This window comes from Candoia aspera, chromosome 9 (assembly GCF_035149785.1).
Source record: "Candoia aspera isolate rCanAsp1 chromosome 9, rCanAsp1.hap2, whole genome shotgun sequence".
Classification (NCBI taxonomy): Eukaryota; Metazoa; Chordata; class Lepidosauria; order Squamata; family Boidae; genus Candoia; species Candoia aspera.
The window spans coordinates 27,067,159-27,088,823 of NC_086161.1; the positions used below are offsets into that span (position 1 = coordinate 27,067,159).

Here is a 21,665-nt window from a genome sequence, read left to right on the forward strand (position 1 = left end):
GTTTCCTCGCGGGCCCTGCGGGAAGTGCGGTAAAATGGGGCACGAAACGGCAGATTGCTTCTCCAACCGAACACTAACTAGCGCTCCCAAACCCGCACTGAAACCGACGCTCAAACCACCCAACCCTCCGCCGCCCCCCCACCGCCGGATGACCGGAGCCACAGCGACACCGGACGAAGGCTGGGACGCTTACTTTGGGGGGGAGGACGCCGAAGGCCCAGACCAGCCGGCGGGAAATCCTCCCCGCCTGCCTTAAAACGCGCCGCGAGGCAGGTGGTGGGACAGGGGCGCGAAACACATAGACAGAGCAACGAAAGCCCCGTAATAATGGGGGCAATCAGGCTCTCCGTGGGCAACAGAGATACCACGGCCGCGGCACTAGTGGACTCGGGGTGCTCCAAGAACCTGATCCACCCCGACATAGTCGCCAAGCTCGACCTACCTTGCCTCCCCCTCCCCACGCCGCTGGCATTCCACCAGCTGGACGGCTCGACAGCGGGAGGGAAACCAGCCATGATGCAGACCGAGCCGGTCACCCTCCAAATGGGCACCCACACCGAACGAACATCGTTCGTGGTAACCCACATAGGGCGGCCCATCATAGTCTTGGGAATACCATGGCTCGCGACTAACAACCCACGCATTAACTGGAAGACCCGCACCTTCCAATTCGACGATGGCGCATACCGGGCGCCAGTTCCGGCGGGCAGGATCAACCCCACAGTGGGACGGGCAGAGGCGGCAGCCCAGGACAACATAGCTACCCCAGAAGACCTACCTGAGCAATACGCTGACTTCTCAGAGGTCTTCGGAGAAGCGGAGGCAGATCAACTACCCCCCCACCGCAAGACGGACTGTAGGATTGACCTGCTTCCCGATGTCCCCTTACCCAGGCCGAAGATTTACTCGATGACCCCGAAGGAGATGACAACCCTCCGGGAGTTCATCGATAAAAACCTGGAAAGGGGTTTCATAGAGCCGGCATGCTCACCGGTCGGAGCGCCCGTCTTATTCCGGGAGAAAAAAGACGGCACCCTACGGCTCTGCACCGACTACCGGGGCCTCAATGCAGCGTCCCTATCCAATAAATACCCCCTACCCCTCGTGAAAGACATGCTCGCCCACCTATCCACGGGTAGAGTATTCTCCAAGCTGGACCGTCGCGAGGCGTACTACCGAATCCGAATCAGGGAGGGGGACGAATGGAAAACTGCGTTCAACTGCCCCCTAGGCGCCTTTCAGTACAAAGTGCTGCCATTCGGACTAGCAGGGGCCCCGGGAGTGTTCATGCAGCTCATCAATGAGGTACTGCATGAACACCTGTTCAAAGGAGTCCTGGTTTACATAGATGACGTCCTCATCTACACCCAGACGCACGAGGAACACGTAACCCTAGTCAGACAAGTCCTCGAGAAGCTAAAAAGGGCGAAACTCTATGCCAAACCCTCAAAGTGCGAATTCCATAAAGCACGCCTAGACTACCTGTGGTACCGAATCTCCGGGGAAGGCATAGAAATGGACCCCGCAAAAGTCGAGGCGGTGGTGAACTGGGAACGCCCACGTAACCGGCGCCAACTCCAAAGCTTCCTCGGCTTCGCGAATTTCTACAGGTCATTCGCACGGGGGTTCGCGGAGATAGCCCTCCCCCTAACAGACCTCCTCAAAACTAAAGGAGTGGGGGACACACGGCGCGCCAAGAACCCAGGGACAGTACTAAATTGGACTCCCACGTGCCAAACCGCATTCAACAGGCTGAAAGCGCTGTTCACCACGGAGCCAATCCTCACGCACCCGGACCCAGAACGGCCGTTCGTGGTCCAAGCCGACGCCTCAGACTTCTCCCTGGGGGCCATACTCCTCCAAAAGGACCCCACAGGAATCCTGAAGCCATGCGCCTACCTGTCGAGGAAATTCTCGGAGACGGAAAGGCGCTGGCACGTGTGGGAGAAGGAAGCCTTCGCAGTAAAATCGGCGCTAGAAACATGGAGGCATCTACTGGAAGGAGCCACCCAACCATTCGAGGTCTGGACAGACCACCGGAACCTCGAGGCCCTCCGGACGCCCAGACGCCTCAGCCCGAAACAGGTCAGATGGGCCCAATTCTTCAGCCGCTTTAACTTTCAACTGAAGTTCATGCCGGGCAAAAAGAACTCCCTGGCTGACGCCCTCTCCCGACTGCCCCAAGACGAAGAGCCCGTCCCAGATATGATCGGGACGGTCCTATCCGCCTCCCAGCTGGGGATGGCTGTGACCACCCGGAGCGGCGCTCAGAAGCAGCCCAACCCTACGTCACAACCGACGGCAGGGCAACCAGCGACCAGACGGCGCCACCCGCGACTGCCAGGAGGTATACGCGCGGACCTCACCGCCGCCCTCAAAACCGACCCCTGGCTACTAGCAAACCCCGACAAGGTGACGATGGCACAGGACCTAGCATGGGGGGAAGGCAGAATATATGTCCCGGACTCGCAACGCCAGGCGATCTTGCGCAGATCACATGACATCAAGCAAGCGGGACACTTCGGGTTCCTAAAGACCCTGCATCTAACACGACGACAATTCTGGTGGCCCGCGCTGAGACGGGACGTGAAGGCCTATGTAGCGTCCTGCCCGACATGCGCCATGGCCAAACGGGCACCAGGTAAGCCCCCGGAACTTCTACAAACGGTGGCGGAGCCCTCCCGCCCATGGGAGGAAATCTCCATGGATTTTATAGTAGACCTCCCACCCAGCCAGAAGAAAACGACCATTTGGGTGGTGAAGGACTACTTTTCGAAACAGGCCCACTTCATCCCCTGCTCATCGGTCCCGTCCGCCCAGCAACTGGCCAAACTCTTCCTTATACACGTGTACAGGTTACACGGATGTCCCGCACGTGTGGTGACCGACAGGGGCACACAATTCACCTCGAAATTCTGGCGGGCCTTCCTAAAACTGACTGGGACCCAACAGGCCCTATCCACGGCCTGGCATCCCCAGACAGACGGAGCCACAGAAATTCTCAATGCCACCCTGGAACAATTCATACGCTCATACACCAACTACCACCAAGACGACTGGGTCGAACTGCTTCCGTTCGCAGAAGTCGCATACAATAACGCCGTCCACACGAGCACAGGGAAAACCCCGTTCGAAGTAGTCTCTGGGCGCGACTTCGTACCCATACCGGAGCTACCGCAACCCCCGGGACCCCAAGTGGACGCTAGCGACTGGGGACGGAAGATAGCGGAATCGTGGCCAATAATCACGACAGCGCTGAAGGAAGCACAGGCGGCCTACAAAGAACAGGCCGACAAGCACCGGCGCCAGCAACCAACGTTCCAGGCAGGGGATATGGTCTACCTATCCACCAAATTCCTGAAATCACCTCAACCCTCGAAGAAACTGGGGCCTAAGTATATCGGGCCGCTTCGAGTGACACAGATAGTGAACCCGGTGGCAGTAGGCCTGGACCTGCCGCACAATCTAAGGAGACTCCACCCGGTATTTCACACCAGCCTCCTGAAACCTGCAACCACCTCTCGATGGCACCCAAGCACGCCGCGGCCCTCCCCAGTGATGATCGACGGCCAACAACACTTTGAAGTAAGAGAAATACTCGACTCTCGCCGTCAACGGGGAACACTACACTACCTGGTGAGGTGGAAACACTTCCCCCACCCAGAATGGGTGGTGGCGCAACACGTCAAGGCGCCAGACCTGACCCGGGCATTCCACAGGACGTACCCCGACAAGCCAAAGGGGCGCCAAGCCGAACCGGCCTCTTGAACGCCCTTCCCCCCTCGGGCCTCCCCCCCCCACCCGCCGCGCCCCCAGGGGAAAGGGCTCCCCAAGCCTGCGACTTGAGTAGACCTCCTCCCCCCCGGGACTCACCCTCCCCCCGCCCCGGGCCCACTAGGGAGGGACGATTGGTCACAAGTGCATCGCCAGGGGGCAAACACCCAGGATGCACACATGACAAATACGAACGCACAATACAAAAGATAAGGTTCCTACCTGGAGCTGATAAGCACCCGACCAGCCACGCCTCTACCCACGATGAACTGAGCACAAACAAGCAGGGTGTGGTCGGGGCATGCGCACTCCCAGGGTGTGGTCGAGGCATGCGCACTCGACACACACCCCAAGATGGACACGAGGTAGAGGGCGGAACGGGGAGGGGCGAAAACACTCCGGCGGGAAATTTAAAAAAAAAAAAAATTTTTTTTGACAGCTCTCCCGGGGAAAACCGGAATGCCGGGGGGGGGGCACTATTCGGACGGGGGGCAGTATGTCATGAGTGCCGTTGAGCTGAAGGCATCAGCACAACGGCACACATGACAATACCTAGGAAGCAGAGGAAGGGATTTAAGATAAGCAAAGCACGCACAACAACAGACACAGACCCCGAGGAGAAGGGAATGACCCCGGCCGGATGACCCAGCCATCAAGACACAAAAGAGGAAGAAGGAAAGACAAAGACAGGGCGGATCACGAGGCTCACCTGAAGCTGTCAGCAAAGCGCAACGGAGATCGCCCAGCTGACAGCAATCACCGGCCGGAGAAAGAAACCGATTATGGGCGAAGCCCGGGGCACCAGCAGGGGCCCTGCAACCCTTCACCTACTGGCACGGAAGTATGCAGGACAAAGGGGGAATGACGCAACCCAAAGTGGGGGGGGGGCGCTGACCGGCGCGGGCATTTTAAACCCCGCACCGGCGCGCTCCCTTCACTCTCAGCTTTTTTCTCGTTTAGCACTACGCTGTAATAAACCTGAACCTGCTCTTCCCTGAATCAGTGTCTGTGTTTCACTCAGCGGTAGGCAGCGCATGACACCTGGACACTATGGCAGACCGCAAAGTGACTGTTTTGGAAAAAATGGGACTTCAAAGCACCATTGAGTAAGACATCATTGAACTCATTACATCCAAAGGTTTAAGGCAATTTCAGGAGGACTCAACAAACACAATGGGTTTTTAACACGTTATATTTGTTAACTGATAAGGTGCTGGTAATCTGCCTCAAATGATACCTGCATCTGCATGGCAAACCGGTATTCTACTCCCTCCTGCCTCCACCTCATCCCAATTTAAATCCTACATTGGTCTAGCCACTCCGATGAGGTAAGTTTTAGCTCACAAAAGTTTATGCCTTTTAATATTAGCTGAAAAAGTGCTAACAAGCTCCCTGGAGTTTTCTGTGGCCAGGGGAGGCAGGACCTATGTGACTGATCCACCCTAGGTGCCCATGGACCCTAAAAGGTTTCCAAGGGAGCTTGGGGTCCTGCACAGTTTGACTGAGGTCTTGGCTGACTTTTGGAAGGAGTGGGCCACCAAGGCCTTGGATTGGGCCACCCCTGCCCAACATCCTCTGCTTGTGGATCTGGCATGCCCTCTGGTTTATAGAGGGCCTCTGGAAAATGAAGGGGCAGAAAAGATGCCTAGAGTGACACTGGAGAAAAAAAAAGAGGAGTGACTCCTGAGCACAGGTTAAAGTCTTGCTTAAGGATTGACTTGTGGCAACGAGAGCGGTGAAACACTCCTATTGAATCTGCCGACTGCCACCCAGTGGCCTTGTATGCTGTGATCCTCTTGGGTAAGGAGGGGCCAGGAAGCCCTAACAAGGCATGGTCTGGCCTGGTTATCTGGGATCAGTTTGGACCAGTTGGTCCTGATGAAGTGGACCAATTGTTGGGCCATCTCAGCCCTCTGAAGTAGACCAGATCAGGAAAAAGACTCCAGGGAAGACCAGAATTATTCTTTACTGAGTTAGGCCATAGTGACAAAATCTTGTATGGCTGATTGCACTTCTCCTCCCCTCCTTCCTAAACCCTAGCGAGTCAGGGAGGAGTCAGCCCGAGTCTCCTCTTACCACCTTCCTTTCCAGAATCTAAGGAATGTTTCTGTCATGCGCTGCCTACCTCTGAATAATGCTCAGACACTGGTTCGGTGGATCAGGCTCTGGTTTATTCACAGCGCAGGTACAGCGTCGGGAAAAAAGCTGAGAGTGACAGGAGCGCGCCGGTGCGGGGTTTAAATACCCCGCGCCGGTCAGCGCCCCCTCACTCGCGGTCACGTCACCCCCTTTGTCCAATACGTTGCCCTGCCGGTGGGTGAGGGGTTGCGAGGCCCCGCTGGCGTTCCGGGATCGCCCATCATCGGGTTTTCTATTCATCCGGTGATTGCTGTCAGCTGGGCGATCTCCGTTGTATTAGCGCTGATGCCTTGGGTGTGCTCCGTGATCCGTTTAGCTATTGTTTATTGGCCGTTAGTCGTTGTGAGTTGGCTACTTATCTTGAGCCCCTTCTCCTGTTTCCTTGCTATTGTCATGTGTGCCATTGCGCTGATGACTTCAGCTCAACGGCACTCATGACAGTTTCTGTCCTCTTTCTTTACACAATGGTTTCTGAGCATTTGCTTCAAGGCTCTCACCTTAGTTGATTAAAGCCGCCAGTGCGGGGTTAGTAGTTGGATCCAGGCAGTGCATTCTTGAAGGAGGGGGTGGTTTTGCCAGACTTGAAAGAGGCAGAGGTCCACTCCTCCCTAAGAAACTACTGCTGGATCCAACAGAATTAGACAGTTTTTGGTCTCATTTTCAACCTTCCCGTTTTGAAAGGTGGTCGGTCTGCAAGGGCTTCGGAGGAAGCTCATTATGTAGACCATTTTCAGTCTGGTTTCAGGCTGGGTCATACAGTAATTTTGTAAAATTTTATTTATTTTCTATCCCGCCTTTATTATTTTTATAAATAACTCAAGGTGGCGAACATCCCTAATCCTCCTTCCTCCTCTTCTTTTCCCCACAACAGCAACCCTGTGAGGGGAGTTGGGTTGAGAGAGAGCGACTGGCCCAGGGTCACCCAGCCGGCCTTCATGCCTCAGGCGGGACTAGAACTCCCCGTCTCCCAGAGGGCATGGGATGGAGGTCGAGCATTCATCCTGGAACTCCTTGGCTTCTTGGCAGTTTCTGATACCATCAACTGTGATAACCGTCTGGACTGGCTCAGGGGGTTGGGAGGGGGAGGCACAGGGTTGTGGTGGTTCTTCTTCCTTCAACTTTGGCTCCAGTCAGTGTTGGGGGAGGGGGAGTGGTCTAGCCCTAGACACCAGCTTTGCCAGGTGCCTCAGGGCTCCACTTTCTCACCATTTTTGTTTAATATCTCCAAGAAACCACTGAGGGAGGTTATCTAGAGGCATGGGGTGAAGTATCATCAGTATGCTGATGATACCTAATCATATATCTTTGCCCCTAGCCTTCCAAGTAATGCTATCAATGGGCTGTCCCAAACTCTGGAGGCTATTGGGGGTCTGGATGGGGAAGACGAGGCTTCAGCTCAGCCCTGGCAAGACCAGTGGCTGTGGGTTTTTGCCCCCCCATCTCAAAACTGGAAATCTTACATCTTCGGCTCTATGGGGGGTAGCATTCCCCAATCAAACCTGGCATGCAATTTGGGTGCCCTCTTGCACTCGTGGCTCCTTCATGAGCAGGTGGCAGCTGTGGCCAAGAGTCCTTTTCACCTACAGGTAGTCCTTGTTTAGCAACTGCCTCATTTAGCAACCGTTTGCAGTTACGACAGTGATGAAAAAGTAATTTTATGACCAATCCTTGCATTTACGACCTTCACAGTTCTGTAAAGCAAAGGAAAGCTGAAGTAAGATCATAAGCACAGTCGCAGTTTCACTTAGCGACCGCTTCGCTGAAATACCGAGTTGTCAGTCCCAATTGTGGTCTCTAAACGAGGACTACCTGTATTCCTTCTAGTGTAAAAATTGCCCACATGTATCTTGTTTTAAAAGTTCGGTGTCATCATAATGTTTGAGGATCTGTGGAATTTGCAAAAAACAGATTAAGGAACATGCACTCCTGTAACCAATAGCAAAGAAAATCAATATAGAAATATTAGGCAGTACTAGGGAGGAATGAGGACTACCACACAGGAGGAAGACCAAAAGGAAAAATGGAAGCATGTCCAAAATATATTGAAGGTTATCTAGCTACATGTTGAGAATGCAGTTTAGAACAGAAAAACTATGCCTATGGCTAAGCATGGAAAGGTTTGTAGGTAACAGAGTGAGAAGCAGCTCTGCCGAGGAAAACGTTATTTTGCTTTTCAGTCCTCTGATGTGAAGGCACGTTGCAGCAAACCACCACCAGGGACTCTGAAGATGGAGAAAGGAAGCAATATCGACAGAAGAGATCTAGAGTCTGAGTTAACTGCATACTGGATGTGGGCATGAAAATGATCGCACTTTCCAAAGACCAGTAAAAACGTGTAGGGGTCCAAGTAAAAACCCTGAATTAAGGACCTTAGATCAAGGCTTGTGTGTTGCGAAAGGAGAGGAGCGTGTTGCTGAAATGGGACCTATTCAACCATCGATAAACGTTTAGGAAGAACATTGGCTCGGGAAATTCAGGACCTTCATTGTTTCCACAGCAACAAACAAAATATGGGCAATAAACAAGATGAGCTTAAACAAGGAAAACACAATTTAACAGACCTAACAGATTCTGGTGGGTAGCTCATATGATTAGAATACAGGCACTAAGGGATAAATTTGTATAAATTGAATCAAAATGAACAGAAAAAAACAAAGCAATTGCTCTATACGTTCACTCCTGCTCAGATACCCAAAGGAATGCACTTTACTCTTTAATCATATGGATTAAAGGGGCACAACAAAGACAAGCAGTACTGTTGTTGGTGTCAAATGAAAACTTCATTAGGGTCAGTGGCCAGAAAGTGTTGCTAGTATCTACTGCTATGACATGCACAAAAGGTAGAAACAGATTACCAAAATAAGAAAGGCAGAGCTACTCCTATTTTGTCTAGGTTTTCCCCAATACAGTGATATGTGTTCCCCACAGCAAATATGAAGCAGCAGGACTATAACGGGAGACTAATTAATTTTTTGGAAGGAAATACCTATTTAGATTCAATGAGCTGAAATCTTCAAGACCAAATAAACTGTTTCCGGTAATTCGTGTGTCAATGCTTAATTTAGAATTTGCAGAACATACACCAAAGAAGAACACCAAAGGAGACGCCAGAACAGCAACAGACTTTTGGGAAAATGTATTGATTAAATGCCTCTGAATATACTCACAGCACCAGGGGGCCCTTCCTCAATCAGCCATGGTGAGTCTGAGAGGCGAGGACAGTCCCCAGAATTCAACTCACCAATTCCACAGGACAGATCTTATAGTCTTTTACCTCATTCCCCAGCCCCTAGGAATGTTTACCCCGGTGCTGAGATAACTAACCAGAAGGAAATTATCTGTGTTTACATACAGTGAAAAGGAACAGAATGCAAAAGGGCACAGAAGCATACAATGGGGAATGCACATTGACAGGAATATGATAGTACCGCTGTTTGCCTTGCATGCTCATAGTGGCAAACTGTAAGTTACTCTGGAAGTGAAAGCCATCGGCTATTAGCTGCGCCACAGAGAAAAGCTGCTCAGGAAGAGATTGCTTGTTTAAGCAACCGCTCCATTTCTTCAGGGGAAAAAAAGAAAAAAACGGGTGAAGCATGGGACAAATGCTTCCTCGATATTTGCCTAAGGAACCTGCTGATGGTATTATTTTTAAGAAATCCTAGAGAAGAGGAAGATAAGTGTTGTCTCTACCTTCAAAACGAAGAGAGAGAAGGATCCAAGAAAGTGCAAATCACTACAGTTTGTCATTAATATTTGGGAAGACTGGAGAACAAATAATAAAAATATCAGTCTACAACAAACTTGAAGACAAAGATGTAATAATCAGACCTCAGCATGAATATATCTAAAACAAATCTTGCCAGACTAACCGTCTCTCACTTTGTAGTCTTAATAGGTTGTGGGAATGCTATAGACATAACTTGATTAAAAAGCAATGAAGCGTATTCCACAGAATTCTGAGTTCTGTGAGCTCTATGGCCTGACAAGTAGGTAAATGGCTAGCTCAAAAATTACACTGAAAGAATACTCATATGTAAACAGCCGGTGTGGTGTAGTGGTTTTGAAAAGAAGCAGGGAGAGCCAAGTCCTAGACCAGCTTCAACTACAGACGCTCACCAGGTACCTTTGGGCCAGTAACTCTCCCTCAGCCCAACCTATATCACAGGACCACTGTTGTGCAGAAAACGGGAGAACACTGCCTTGAGCTCCTGTACAATAGGCAGGATATAAATCAAATCAAATCAAATCAGATCAGATCAAAAAATGAATGTTTCCTTATCAAACTGGAGAGAGGTAACAAATGGGATGCCCCAAGGTTCACTCCTGGGCTTTATACTTTCATCATTTTCATTAATGACTTGGATGAAGAGGCAGAGGGCACATTCATCAAGTATGCAGATGACACAGAACTGGGTTGGACTGATAATATCCTATAGATTGGAAATATAATTCAGAACAGTCTTTATAGATAATAGAAAGGGACTGAAATAGCAGAATGAAATTTAACGAAGACAAATGCCAGACTTCCACTTTGAAAACAAAAATCAAATGCACGGCTATAGGATGGGGGAAAACAACCTGGTTTGGTAATAGTAATTGTGAAATAGATCTTGGAATAATAATTGATTACAGATTTCAGATGGGTCAGTAGAATGTTGTGGCTGCAAAAAAGGAATTGCAGGTTTAGACTGCATAAACAGAAGTTTCTTTTTCTTGGGAAATGATACCCTCTTTATTCTGTGCTGCTGGACATAGGTATCGAGTTCTGGATACTGCATTTCTAAGAACAAATCAAAAGAGGAACAGAGAAGGGCAGCAAGGATGATTACGAGATTAGGAACTAAGTCATATGAAAAGAGCTTGAGAGAACTGGAAATATTTAGCTTTGGGAAGAGAAAACTGCATGAGATTATGATATGATATGATATATGATGATAGCACTCTACAAGCAGAAGGTCAAGATTTGTTCTCTAACATTTGACCCTGCAAAACATAAAATAATGGGTTGAACTGACAGAAGGTTAAAAGCACTTGCAACAATGGAACCAATAACCCAGAGAGGAAGGAGGCTTCTATCCACTGGATGTTCTCTGGCAGAGGCTAGGCAAAATCAGTACTTGAATTTAGATTCCGGCGAGGAGCAGGGGACAGGACTCAGCGGCCTGCATGGCTGCTTCCAACTAGGCACTCTGATTTGGGGGCCTCTGTTTATGGTGAAGTGCAACATGTAAGTATAATTAATATAGCACAACTTTAGATATATTTCTTAAAATTATGCATATTCCACATTGACACTTACCTCATCTGTGGCAGGAAAGATTTCTTATAGCCATTTTCAATGCTTTGAAGATAAGCTGCTGACACTTTTTTTTCACATGGCTTAAAAGAAAATAAAGTTCATGAGAATAATTCTGCTACCTGACATGATTAGATAACCTTTACTATTCATGTGACTTTACACTTCAGCCCTTGAATTTAAGTTCTTTACAGAAAAAGCAGGCATTTTTGAGCTATCTTTGCCCCCACTTATGACTACACAACTTCCTTCCTTCCTTCCTTCCTTCCTTCCTTCCTTCCTTCCTTCCTTCCTTCCTTCCATCCATCCATCCATCCATCCATCCATCCATCCATCCATCCATCCATGTACCCGCCACCTCAACCCTATTGGACTCTAGGTGGTTAACCACAAATTGACCACACACTTCAGGCAAGATCAACTTGATCTGAAGGGGACCTATTTACTACATGCAGGGAGTTTCTTCCACAGAGAAGGAAAGGGCAACGGACTCAGCTTCCCACCTCAGGGCTGCTGGATTAAAAACAAGAAGCAATACATTTACTTATTGATTTTTTTTTCAAATTTCTATTACCACCCATCTCTCCCAAAAGGGGGACTCTGGGCGGTTTACAATAAAATAAAAAAATTAAAAGCATATAAATTACAATATAACAAACCAATAAATGAAGATAAAATAGATACAAAATCCAAGAGGTGAAGATCTTATTCGTTGGGAAGAGATCTATGGTACTAGCCACCCCCAAGAAGAACTGGTGCCCCTCCCACCCCAAGTGAGGTGGCAGAACCAGGTTTTCAGGTTCTTCCAGAAGGCTGGAAGTGAAGGGGCCTGTCTCAACTCCGGGGGCAGAATGTTCCAGAGGGCGGGTACCACTGCAGAGAAGGCCCGCCTCCTGGACCCCGCCAGGTGGAATTCCCTTACTGGCAGGGTTCGTAGCATGCCTTCTCTGCATGACTGGGACGGGTGGATGTTAAGGGGATGAGACGGTCCCTCAGGTAACCTGGTCCCATGCCATGTAGGGCTTTAAAGGTCATAACGAAAACCTTGAATTGGACCTGGAAGCAGACTGGTATCCAGTGCAGCTCGCACAGCAGTGGTATCACATGTGCTGATCTTGGGGCACCAATAACTGCTTGCGCGGCCGCATTCTGGACCAGTTGAAGCTTCCGGATACTCTTCAAGGGTAGCCCCATGTAGACCACACTGCAATAGTCTATGTGGGAGATGACCAGGGCATGACTGACTGTTCAGAGGGCCTCTCGATCCAGGTAAGGGTGTAACTGGCACACAACACAGTTGCACAAAGGCCCTTCTGGCCACGACTGCCACCTGCTCTTCGAGCAGGAGTCGTGAGTCCAGAAGAACCCCCAAGTTACACACCGGGTCTGAATGGGGCAGTGCAACTCCATCCAGACCTAAAGATGGTAACTTCCCGGATGCAGAGGAGCTGTCAATCCAGAGCCACTTCGTCTGAAGCCTGTTGTTCTCCATCCAGATCCCCACAGCCCTAGGCACTGAGAAAGGGCAGCCACTGCATCACTTACCTCACCCGGGATGGAGATATATAACTGAGCATCATCAGCATATTGATGATACCTCATCCTGTGGTGATGGATGATCTCGCCCAGTGGTTTCATTTAGATGTTAAATAGGAGAGGGGAGAGAACCGAGCCCTGTGGCACCCCACACAAGAGGGGCTGAGGGTCGGATCTCTCATCTCCTATCACCACCAATTGAGACCGGCCCAGGAGGAAGGAGGTGAACCAGTGTAAGACTACGCCACCCACCCCCAACTCCCTGAGCCGACCCAAAAGGATACCATGGTCGATGGTATTGAAAACTGCTGAGAGGTCAAGAAGAGCCAGGATGGATGTACTCCCTCCATCCCTCTCCTGCCAGAGGTCATCCATAAGTGCGACCAATGCTGTTTCTGTTCCATAGCAGGGCCTGAAACCTGACTGGAAGGGGTCTGGATAATCCGTTTCATCCAGAATCCTCTGGAGTTGCAACGCCACCACTTTGCCCAAAAAGGGGAGGTGGGAGACGGGACGGAAATTACAGAAATACAAATTGGAAGACTTAGGATATGTTTAAAGCTAATTTATCCCCACCAAAATGGCTTCAGGAGAAGCAACCTATAAGCAGGCAAACCCCCAATGCAACAAATGCTACTGCCCTGGAACAAAAGTACTCCTGTTCACATACTGAGGCACATGATTACTAAATGCAGCTTTACCTCGCCTCTCTTTTCGATCCTTTTCTTAACTTCTGAGACAGGCACATCAACATAAATGACCAAGTGAGGAGGCAGAACCTCACAAATACTAAGGTTCTTCATCCTATAGTAGTGTTTCACACCTACAAAAGAAACCAGCATACATAAGCAAATGGTTTAATCACCTAAAGATGCTTTGTCTTTCGAGAAAAGCAAGTGGAAAGCTTCCCATTTGGGAGCAGATATCCAGGCCACATTGTTGCAGCCTCGTGCATCCTTACCTGTCCCAACACCTTACATGTCACGTCCGTTGGGCACCTTCTGGCCAACTCAAGCTGCCACCCAATAAGCCAGCAAGCAGTGCTCCCTCCCTCCATCTTTTCATCATGTAACTGTCACAAGCTGGCAGCTCAGCAGGCTCCTGCTGCAGAGACGCAGCGTGGTGCCACCACGCAGAACAGGCAGAACAGGCTGCAGTCCCCTGAGCAGGGGGAGGGCAATCCCGCCACAGAAGCGGGAGGCCTTGCAGCATCACCTTCCCTCTAGCTGGAAGCTCCATGAAGCTCTCCCCACACAGGAAGAGGCAACGCCTGTTTCAACTCAAGATTAACCTTCACATTCTTGATTTTTCTATCGAAAAAGAGGTAAAGAGGGACTGTGAGTTCTAGTCCCGCCTGAGGCCTCAAAGCTGGCTGGGTGACCCTGGGCCAGTCCCTCTCTCTCAGCCCAGCCCACCTCACAGGGTTGTTGTTGTGGGGAAAACTGGAGGAGGAAGGAGTATTAGGTATGTTCACCGCCTTGAGTTATTTATAAAAATAATAAAAGTGGGATAGAAAATAAATAATAATAAAAAATAACAATAACAATAACAATAAATGATGTACTACTCATCAGTTCCCATTTGGGCTCCTAAATATTTTTTAACGGTAAGATTCAGATCATGCACGTACCCATTCCAGTCAATGTGTTCCTGCTTAGATATGTAACATATTAACTTTCACTTCTGATGCTTGCCATCTTTAATTTTCTTTCTACTCTTGTTTTGCTTCGTTTTGTTTTGATGTGAGCTGCTGAGAGTCATTTTGATTGCAACAGCATACAAATATGTTTCAAAAATAAATGCAACACTTATGAAATACAAATGATGGTTTTCTGGCTAGAGAAAACTGTTTTAAATGTTTTCTGTTACCTATACGCATCCATCAGGGTTATGTCAGCTTCGCACTAAGTTGTAACAGATGGCTACACCTCACCCTAGTTTCAGCACTCTCAATCTTTTCTTCCCCTGAGGAGCTGCCAATTGCATCATCCCAACCTAAACAACAGCCATGACAAAAACCACCACAAAATTTTGCCACGGACCATAAACTAAACCCCACAATTCATTTCAGTAGGAATAGAAATGCAGTTCTGAGAATGGAACGGGGCATTTGCATGGAGAATTGTGAAAATTCGGGGGATTATGAAGAGGGGATCATCAATGAAGTCTCTCAGCAGCCACTAGCAATCATCACTTCTCAGTAAAAAGAGATTACTTACACCTTGGGTGAATGTAGCCTTGCTTTGACATCGCCTCCAAGAAAACGAAGTCACTGTAGGGGGAGCGTTCCAGCACTACTCCTTGTCCTGAAATTAAGGTAGGATCACAGCCATATAACTTTTACGTTATGGAAACACCACTGCAACTGAGTCTTACTAGAGGGTGTAAATTGTTTTGAGCTCAAAATGCTGTTTGTGTTCCAAAGCTCTTCTGTTGTTACCAGGAGTGTTGCAGCTTGGACAATGCCTGCCTAATTTTGAGCTCAAAATGCCTGTTTCAAGACTTGAATGCTTCTGATGAGGTCAGAAGAGCATCAGATCACTTGGCAAGATCAGTTTTGGGTTTGAGTCATTTTGCACACCCCCTTTACTAAACTGCTCAGTTCCCACGCTGTGTATTTCTTTCATTTCCCAGTTTCTTTTTAGGAAAATCTGCTTTTAGAAAAGCAGGTTTTTTATTTATTTAATATAGCCACCCATCTCAACAAGTGACTCTGGGTGGAGAACAATATTGAAAATAAAAATAAAACAATCACAATAACAAAAATTAAAATACACAGGGTTAGAGCTGAGAGAAATACAACAATCCTTAATCATTAGCACAACCAGGAGACAGGACCCTTCACAGACTTAGAGCCCAAGGGCCAGGCTCAGAACCAGGTCTTTAGGGCTTTGAGAAAAGCCAGTAGAGTCGGAGCCAACCTAATATCCAGAGGGAGAGTATTCCAGAGGGTGGATGCTACAGCAAAAAAGGCTCACCTTCTGGACCTCACCAGCCGGTACTCCTTAGCTGATGGAACCTGTGGCCTGCCTATCCTTTGCACACCTGGAAGCTCTCTGAGCCCCGACTGCCACCTTCTCTTTGAGCAGGAGCTGTGAGTCCAGGAGGACTTCCAGGTTCTGCACTGGGTCTGTCTGAGGCAATGCCACCTCATCCAGAACCAAAGATGGAAGACCCCAGGCACCAGAAGGTCCAAACACCCGAAGCCACTCAAGTCTTGCTTGGACTGAGCTGAAGCCTGTTGTGCCCCATCCAGGCCCCATCAGGAGAGTTCTAGTCCCACCTTAGGCACGAAAGCCAGCTGGGTGACCTTGGGTCAGTCCCTCTCTCAGCCCAACAGCCAATCAGGCGTGGTATGAGAGTTCTAGTCCCGCCTGAGGCATGAAAGCCAGCTGGGTGACCTTGGGCCAGTCTCTCTCTCTCAGCCCAACCCACCTCACAGGGTTGTTGTTGTGGGGAAAATAGGAGGAGGAAGGAGTATTAGGTATGTTCCCTGCCTTGAGTTATTTATAAAAGTAATAAAGGTGGGACAAGGGACGCGGTGGCGCTGCGGGTTAAACCGCTGAGCTGCCGATCGGAAGGTCGGCAGTTCGAAACCGCGCGGCGGGGTGAGCTCCCGTTGCTCGTCCCAGCTCCTGCACACCAAGCAGTTCGAAAACATGCAAATGTGAGTAGATTAATTGGTACCGCCTCGGCGGGAAGGTAACGGCGTTCCGTGAGTCATGCCGGCCACATGACCATGGACGGGTCCTTAGGGACAACGCCGGCTCCAAGGCTTAGAAACGGAGATGAGCACCACCCCCTAGAGTCGGACACGACTGGACTTTACGTCAAGGGAAACCTTTACCTTTACCTAATAAAGGTGGGATAAAAAAAATCTAAAAACAAACAAAACAGTATTACTCAAGTGGCCTGGGGTGGAGATGTAAAGCTGGGTATCATCAGTATTCTGGCTATACCTCACCCGAAACCATCAAATGACCTCACCCAGCAGCTTCATAAAGATGTTAAGCAGGAGTGGGGAGAGAATCAAGCCCTGCAGTGCCCCACAAAGTAGAGGCTGCAGGCTGGATCTCTCTCTCCAGCAACACCAACTTGAACCAGCCCCAGAGGAAAAAGGAGAACCAGTCCACAGTGCCACCTACCCCCAACTCCCAGAGCCGTCCAGGATACCATGATCAATAGTACTGAAAGCTGCTGAGAGGTCAAGAGCAAGTATGGATGCACTACCCGCATCCCACTCCTGCCAGAGGTAATCCAAGAGCTCAGTCATTGCTGTCTCAGTCCCATATCCAGGTCTGATTCCTGACTGAAAGGAGTTCAGATAATCCATTTCATCCAGAGTTCGTTGAAGCTGCAGTGTGGCCACCTTCTCCACGCTTTCCCTAAAAAGGGAAGGTTGGACACTAGACAAAACTTGTCCAGGCTAATTAGGTTGAGCAATGGCCCCCGAGAAGGGGGTGCACCACCGCCTCCTTAAGAGCTGGCAGGACTGCCCACTCCCTCAAAGAGGGATTAACCACCACTCAGACTCCTCAGACACGTCCCCTCCTGGGCAGCCTTAACTAGCCAGGAGGAACATGGATCTAATACAGAGGTGGCCAAACTAACAGCTGCAAGCACCCTGTCCACTTCCTCAGGCCCAGCAGCATCAAACTCCTCCCAGGCAACCATGCAAGACCAGCCCCAGCAACCTCCACTGGCTCTGCTTCAAGACCGGAGTCCAACGCAGAGCAAAGCCAAGTGATTCTATCTGTCAGATGCCTAGCATATTCCTCACAACGACCATGTGGGTGAATCCCAGAACTATTCCCTCTTAGGAGGATCTGGGTTACCCAAAAAAAGGCCACCGGGTGGCTTATTTGTGGATGCAATAAGGGTGGAAAAACCGCTACGTTTTGCCACTCTTACTGCCAAGAGGTAGGTTCTAAAAGCAGCTCTGATGCGTGTTCGGTTGGGTTCGTTCCTTGTCGTCTGCCAGCGGCACCCTGGGTTCTCTTCACCCACTTCCTCTCCTAAGCTCCTCCGTAAACAGGTGATTTCTGGGATCTGTGGCTGCAGAGAGGCTGTTCAGGTGCGACCCAATCCAAACCCCCCAGCGGCCGTAAGAGCTTCAGTCGGACACGCAGCAGACTCTCCAGAACAGCCCCAATCTCCCTCTGAAACCCAACTGAGTCTATTAGTCACCTGGGGTGGACCAATCTAATAGGTCCAGCCTCCCTGCAGTGGGGGTTGATGCCAGAGAACTGCTGGCTTACCAGGGAGTGATTTGACAGTGACAGGGGAGAAAGCCCATCTCCCCCAAATCCAGAACGCTCTGCCACCACTCCGACAGAAAAATCAGGTCAGGCAAATGACCAGTTATGTCCTAACAGTCAGGAACCACGCTGAGACGAGGAATAAGTCTCTAGTGTTTTATTACTGCTACGTTAGACAGAAAATCCTAACAAACTGAAGAAACGTGAGAAAACCCATACAGATAAACCCCAAAAGTCAAGGCGGGTCTGTTCTGTGTCTCTTTGAATGACTGCTCAACTCCTCACTACTACGCATGCATTTTCCCCCCTTGATAGGGGCCCCCTCCTGCTCACCATCTGTGCTCATGACAAGTTATGTGCTGGGCCCTGGATGACCTGGGACAGGCCCGTGGCTGTCATGCTGGCCATGAATTTTGGAGCTACCTCTGACCCCATGCCCAGAGAAGGAAGGCTAATCTCCCCCAGGACCATAAGCCCGGGGAACTCCACCACCAACTTCACCACAAAATCGAGGAAGTCAGCAGGGAGGTTGCTACGCAGCAGGAAGGCTGGTACCACAGCAACAATCCCAACTGATCTGCTCCGTTTGTTTACATTAATAAAATCTTAAGAGTTTTGCTAGATTACCTGTACTCAACAGATGGTCTAGAGCATCTGCATACTGTAGAAAGCGGGTCCCGTACATCCAAGCTTGAAGTCGGTAAGAGTTTCCATTTGGATGCTTAGGCTCATTGTAAAATGTCTCCAGACAGCAACTGCCATTATATTTTGAATCAAGTTCTTTTCCATCTCCTGTGAGTCTGTCTAATAGATGTACATCGGCTTCTGGGAAATATCGCAAACCTGCAAAGGGCATTAAGAAGGCCAAGTATCTACTGATGCAGAAAATTAAATTCTTCCCAGATACAAGTGAAATCACCTTCTCTGAAGACAGTCCTGGTCTTGCAGAGGAAGGAAAATCTCTTCTGGAAGAGTACTTACTGTGACGTATGCATGCATCAGCTAAACACAAGTAGAATTTGTTTATGTCCTTGCATTCACACATATGTAGATTTACTGAACTAAACGACAATCCGCACAGTCAATAACTATTCCATTATTTATTTATTTTATTTTATTTATTTATCAAATTTTATCTCCATCCATCTTCCCCCAAAGGAGGGACTCTGGGTGGTTTACAATAAAAACAAAGTTAGAATTCAATACAATTATAAATACAATAAATACAAATATAAATAAACAATAAGAATATAAAATGTGATAAAATCCAGATGGATTTATGAAAGCAATAGCCAGATATATAATTACAATTTTCTATTTCATCTCAATTCTAAATATAACAGGCTTGAAAGAGCTACTTGAAAGCTTTTGGCAGGTACTCTAACTTGTTCCCCAAGGAATAGCAACTACAGCTTGCCTCAAAGTGAGATTTGCAGCTCACCCAAAGCCCTAACACAGTAGAGAAGAAATGAAAACAGGTATCACTTTCTCACTGTTGAAATACTGAAAGTGTTTTATATTTGTTGGCAATGTTCTCATCTGTATCTTTTATACTAGCACCACATTCTTAATATTCAGTGACTAGGTTGCACAGTTTAGCATATACAACAGCCCAGTACATACCAAATCTTTCTGCCACCTGTTGGGCAAGTTTCGCTGTGCCAGCATGCAGATTACCATCCACTGTGAAGACTTTGCTGTATTCAGTGAACTTTGTGCTAGCTTTATCTCCCAAAATAAATGCTGTCCAGCCATACTGAAGGTTCCTATGAGAACTGACATGAAGCCTGGCCTGGTGAGGAAAATATCTGTCAAGCACACATCTATGTTCTGCAATATCATTTACAATATTCCACACATTCATCTGGAGGGGGGGAAATAATTTACCGAAGAGAAGTTTAGATATAATGGTTAATCAAAAACATAAACAGAAGAAACACAACAATCCATAAAAGGTTGGAGATTGACAACCCTGAATAATAAAAGACAGTCACCAATCTTCCATCTTCAAATACAAATTAGAATAGTTTCAAAAGAGGCTCATTATACAGCATTTAAAATCAATGGCCTGGCCAATTTAAACTGCCTTCTTACTGGGAGGCGTAAGGATCAGTAGCTGTCAGCAGAATTCTCACCAATAACTCTGAAATGAGTCAGCATTTCAAACTAAACACCAAGGTTGGGTTAAATAGAAATTAAAAATGTGTTTCTAGACAGTTATATTGCAGTTACTTAGCTGCATGATGGCATGGCTGGAAATTCTTATGCAACAACCTGATTGACCAAAGGATTGATAAGGTCAGCACATTCCCCAGGAAATCGTTAACACACAATTCAGAAGGATGGTAACCTGGATCTAAGAAAGCCCACCTAGCCCCATGTTCCACTCAGATGCTAATCAAAGTATGGATGCACTACCCGCATCCCACTCCTGCCAGAGGTAATCCAAGAGCTCAGTCATTGCTGTCTCAGTCCCATATCCAGGTCTGATTCCTGGCTGAAAGGAGTTCAGATAAACCTTTTGGTTAGCTACCTCTGTTGATTTTCTTCTCTTTCACACAGGCCTGCATCTGAAGACAACCTGGAAGCTTCAAGTAGCCCAGGATGTAGGGGCTGGCCCATTTTCTCACTGGAACTGGCAGATTTAGCAGTGCTCTACCTGTGTTATGGTTGCTGATCAGTTAGTGGATTGCTTCTGGGCTCAAATCAGGGTGATGGTGATGACCTTTAACATCCTACATGGCTTGGTGTTGGGTGCCTACAGGGCTGTCTTTTCAGCCAAGAGGCAGCATGTTTCTTTGGCCTGAGAGAAGGCACGATGAGAGCTACCACTCTCATGAAGCCCATTAATAAATCATCTCTGTGGCTGTGCCCTGTTTGGATGCCCCTTATTGCTTGGCCCATACAGCACAGGTCAAGACTTTACTTTCCCACAGGGCATTTGATGCTGATTTTAGGACCACTTTATATTATGAAAGTTGCTTCCATCAGTTGGTTATTCTGCTCTGTTTTGATTGTAAACTGCCATAGGCATTTTATAAAAAATTATACAAAAATGAATGATTTCTCTTGTTATGCTTTGCATAGTTCGCTTATTTAATTTTGGTTTCTACTTCAGTCTATTAGTCATTGTTTTAATAGTTTTATTTACTACCTACGCTGAGTTATTTAAACTAATGTAATACTTACATCTTTGTCAGTTTTTAGGGTTTAAGTAAGTGCCTGAATCTTCATGTCAGTTACAAAGAAGGCACCTATTCTGCCTGTCAAGGGCAAGCAATTAATATTACTGTTACAGGGCAAGAACCTTATTAGCCAGCGTGAGAGCTGACGGCTACAAGGGATGTGGAGGCTGTGGAGGTGACAGAGAACCACTATGGCAGTCTTGGAGCCCTGAGAATTGGTGGTGGCACTGGACTTTGAAGGACAGAGGCACTGTACTGGGTCCGCTGGGACTGAGACTGGGGCTGCACTTCAGGTGTGGCTGTTGGATCCGATGACAGTGGTGGGCCTGAGGAGGGCTGGAGTGAGTCTGCAGGGCCTGGACAGGGCTATGACTAGGCTGCTGGGTCTGATAAGGCCTGTACAGACTGCAGCAAGGCCACCAGGCCCAGGGAGGCTGCAGCAAAGACTGTGGAGGTGCTGACATGGTAAACTGGGCA

The 21,665-nt window shown here is 48.5% G+C and overlaps 1 protein-coding gene across 1 annotated transcript in view; it reads right to left on the reverse strand.

Annotated features, from left to right (window-relative positions):
• The window catches only part of NDUFA10 (NADH:ubiquinone oxidoreductase subunit A10), a 30,948-nt gene that overhangs the window by 7,913 nt on the left and 1,370 nt on the right, over positions 1 to 21,665 (reverse strand). The window contains exons 2-6 of the mRNA XM_063311326.1: positions 19,627 to 19,795; positions 18,631 to 18,846; positions 14,965 to 15,051; positions 13,447 to 13,568; positions 11,213 to 11,292 (exon numbers count right to left, since the gene is read on the reverse strand). Of these exons, the coding sequence (XP_063167396.1) occupies positions 11,213 to 11,292; positions 13,447 to 13,568; positions 14,965 to 15,051; positions 18,631 to 18,846; positions 19,627 to 19,795 (674 nt within the window). The remainder of the gene's footprint in view (positions 1 to 11,212; positions 11,293 to 13,446; positions 13,569 to 14,964; positions 15,052 to 18,630; positions 18,847 to 19,626; positions 19,796 to 21,665) is intronic.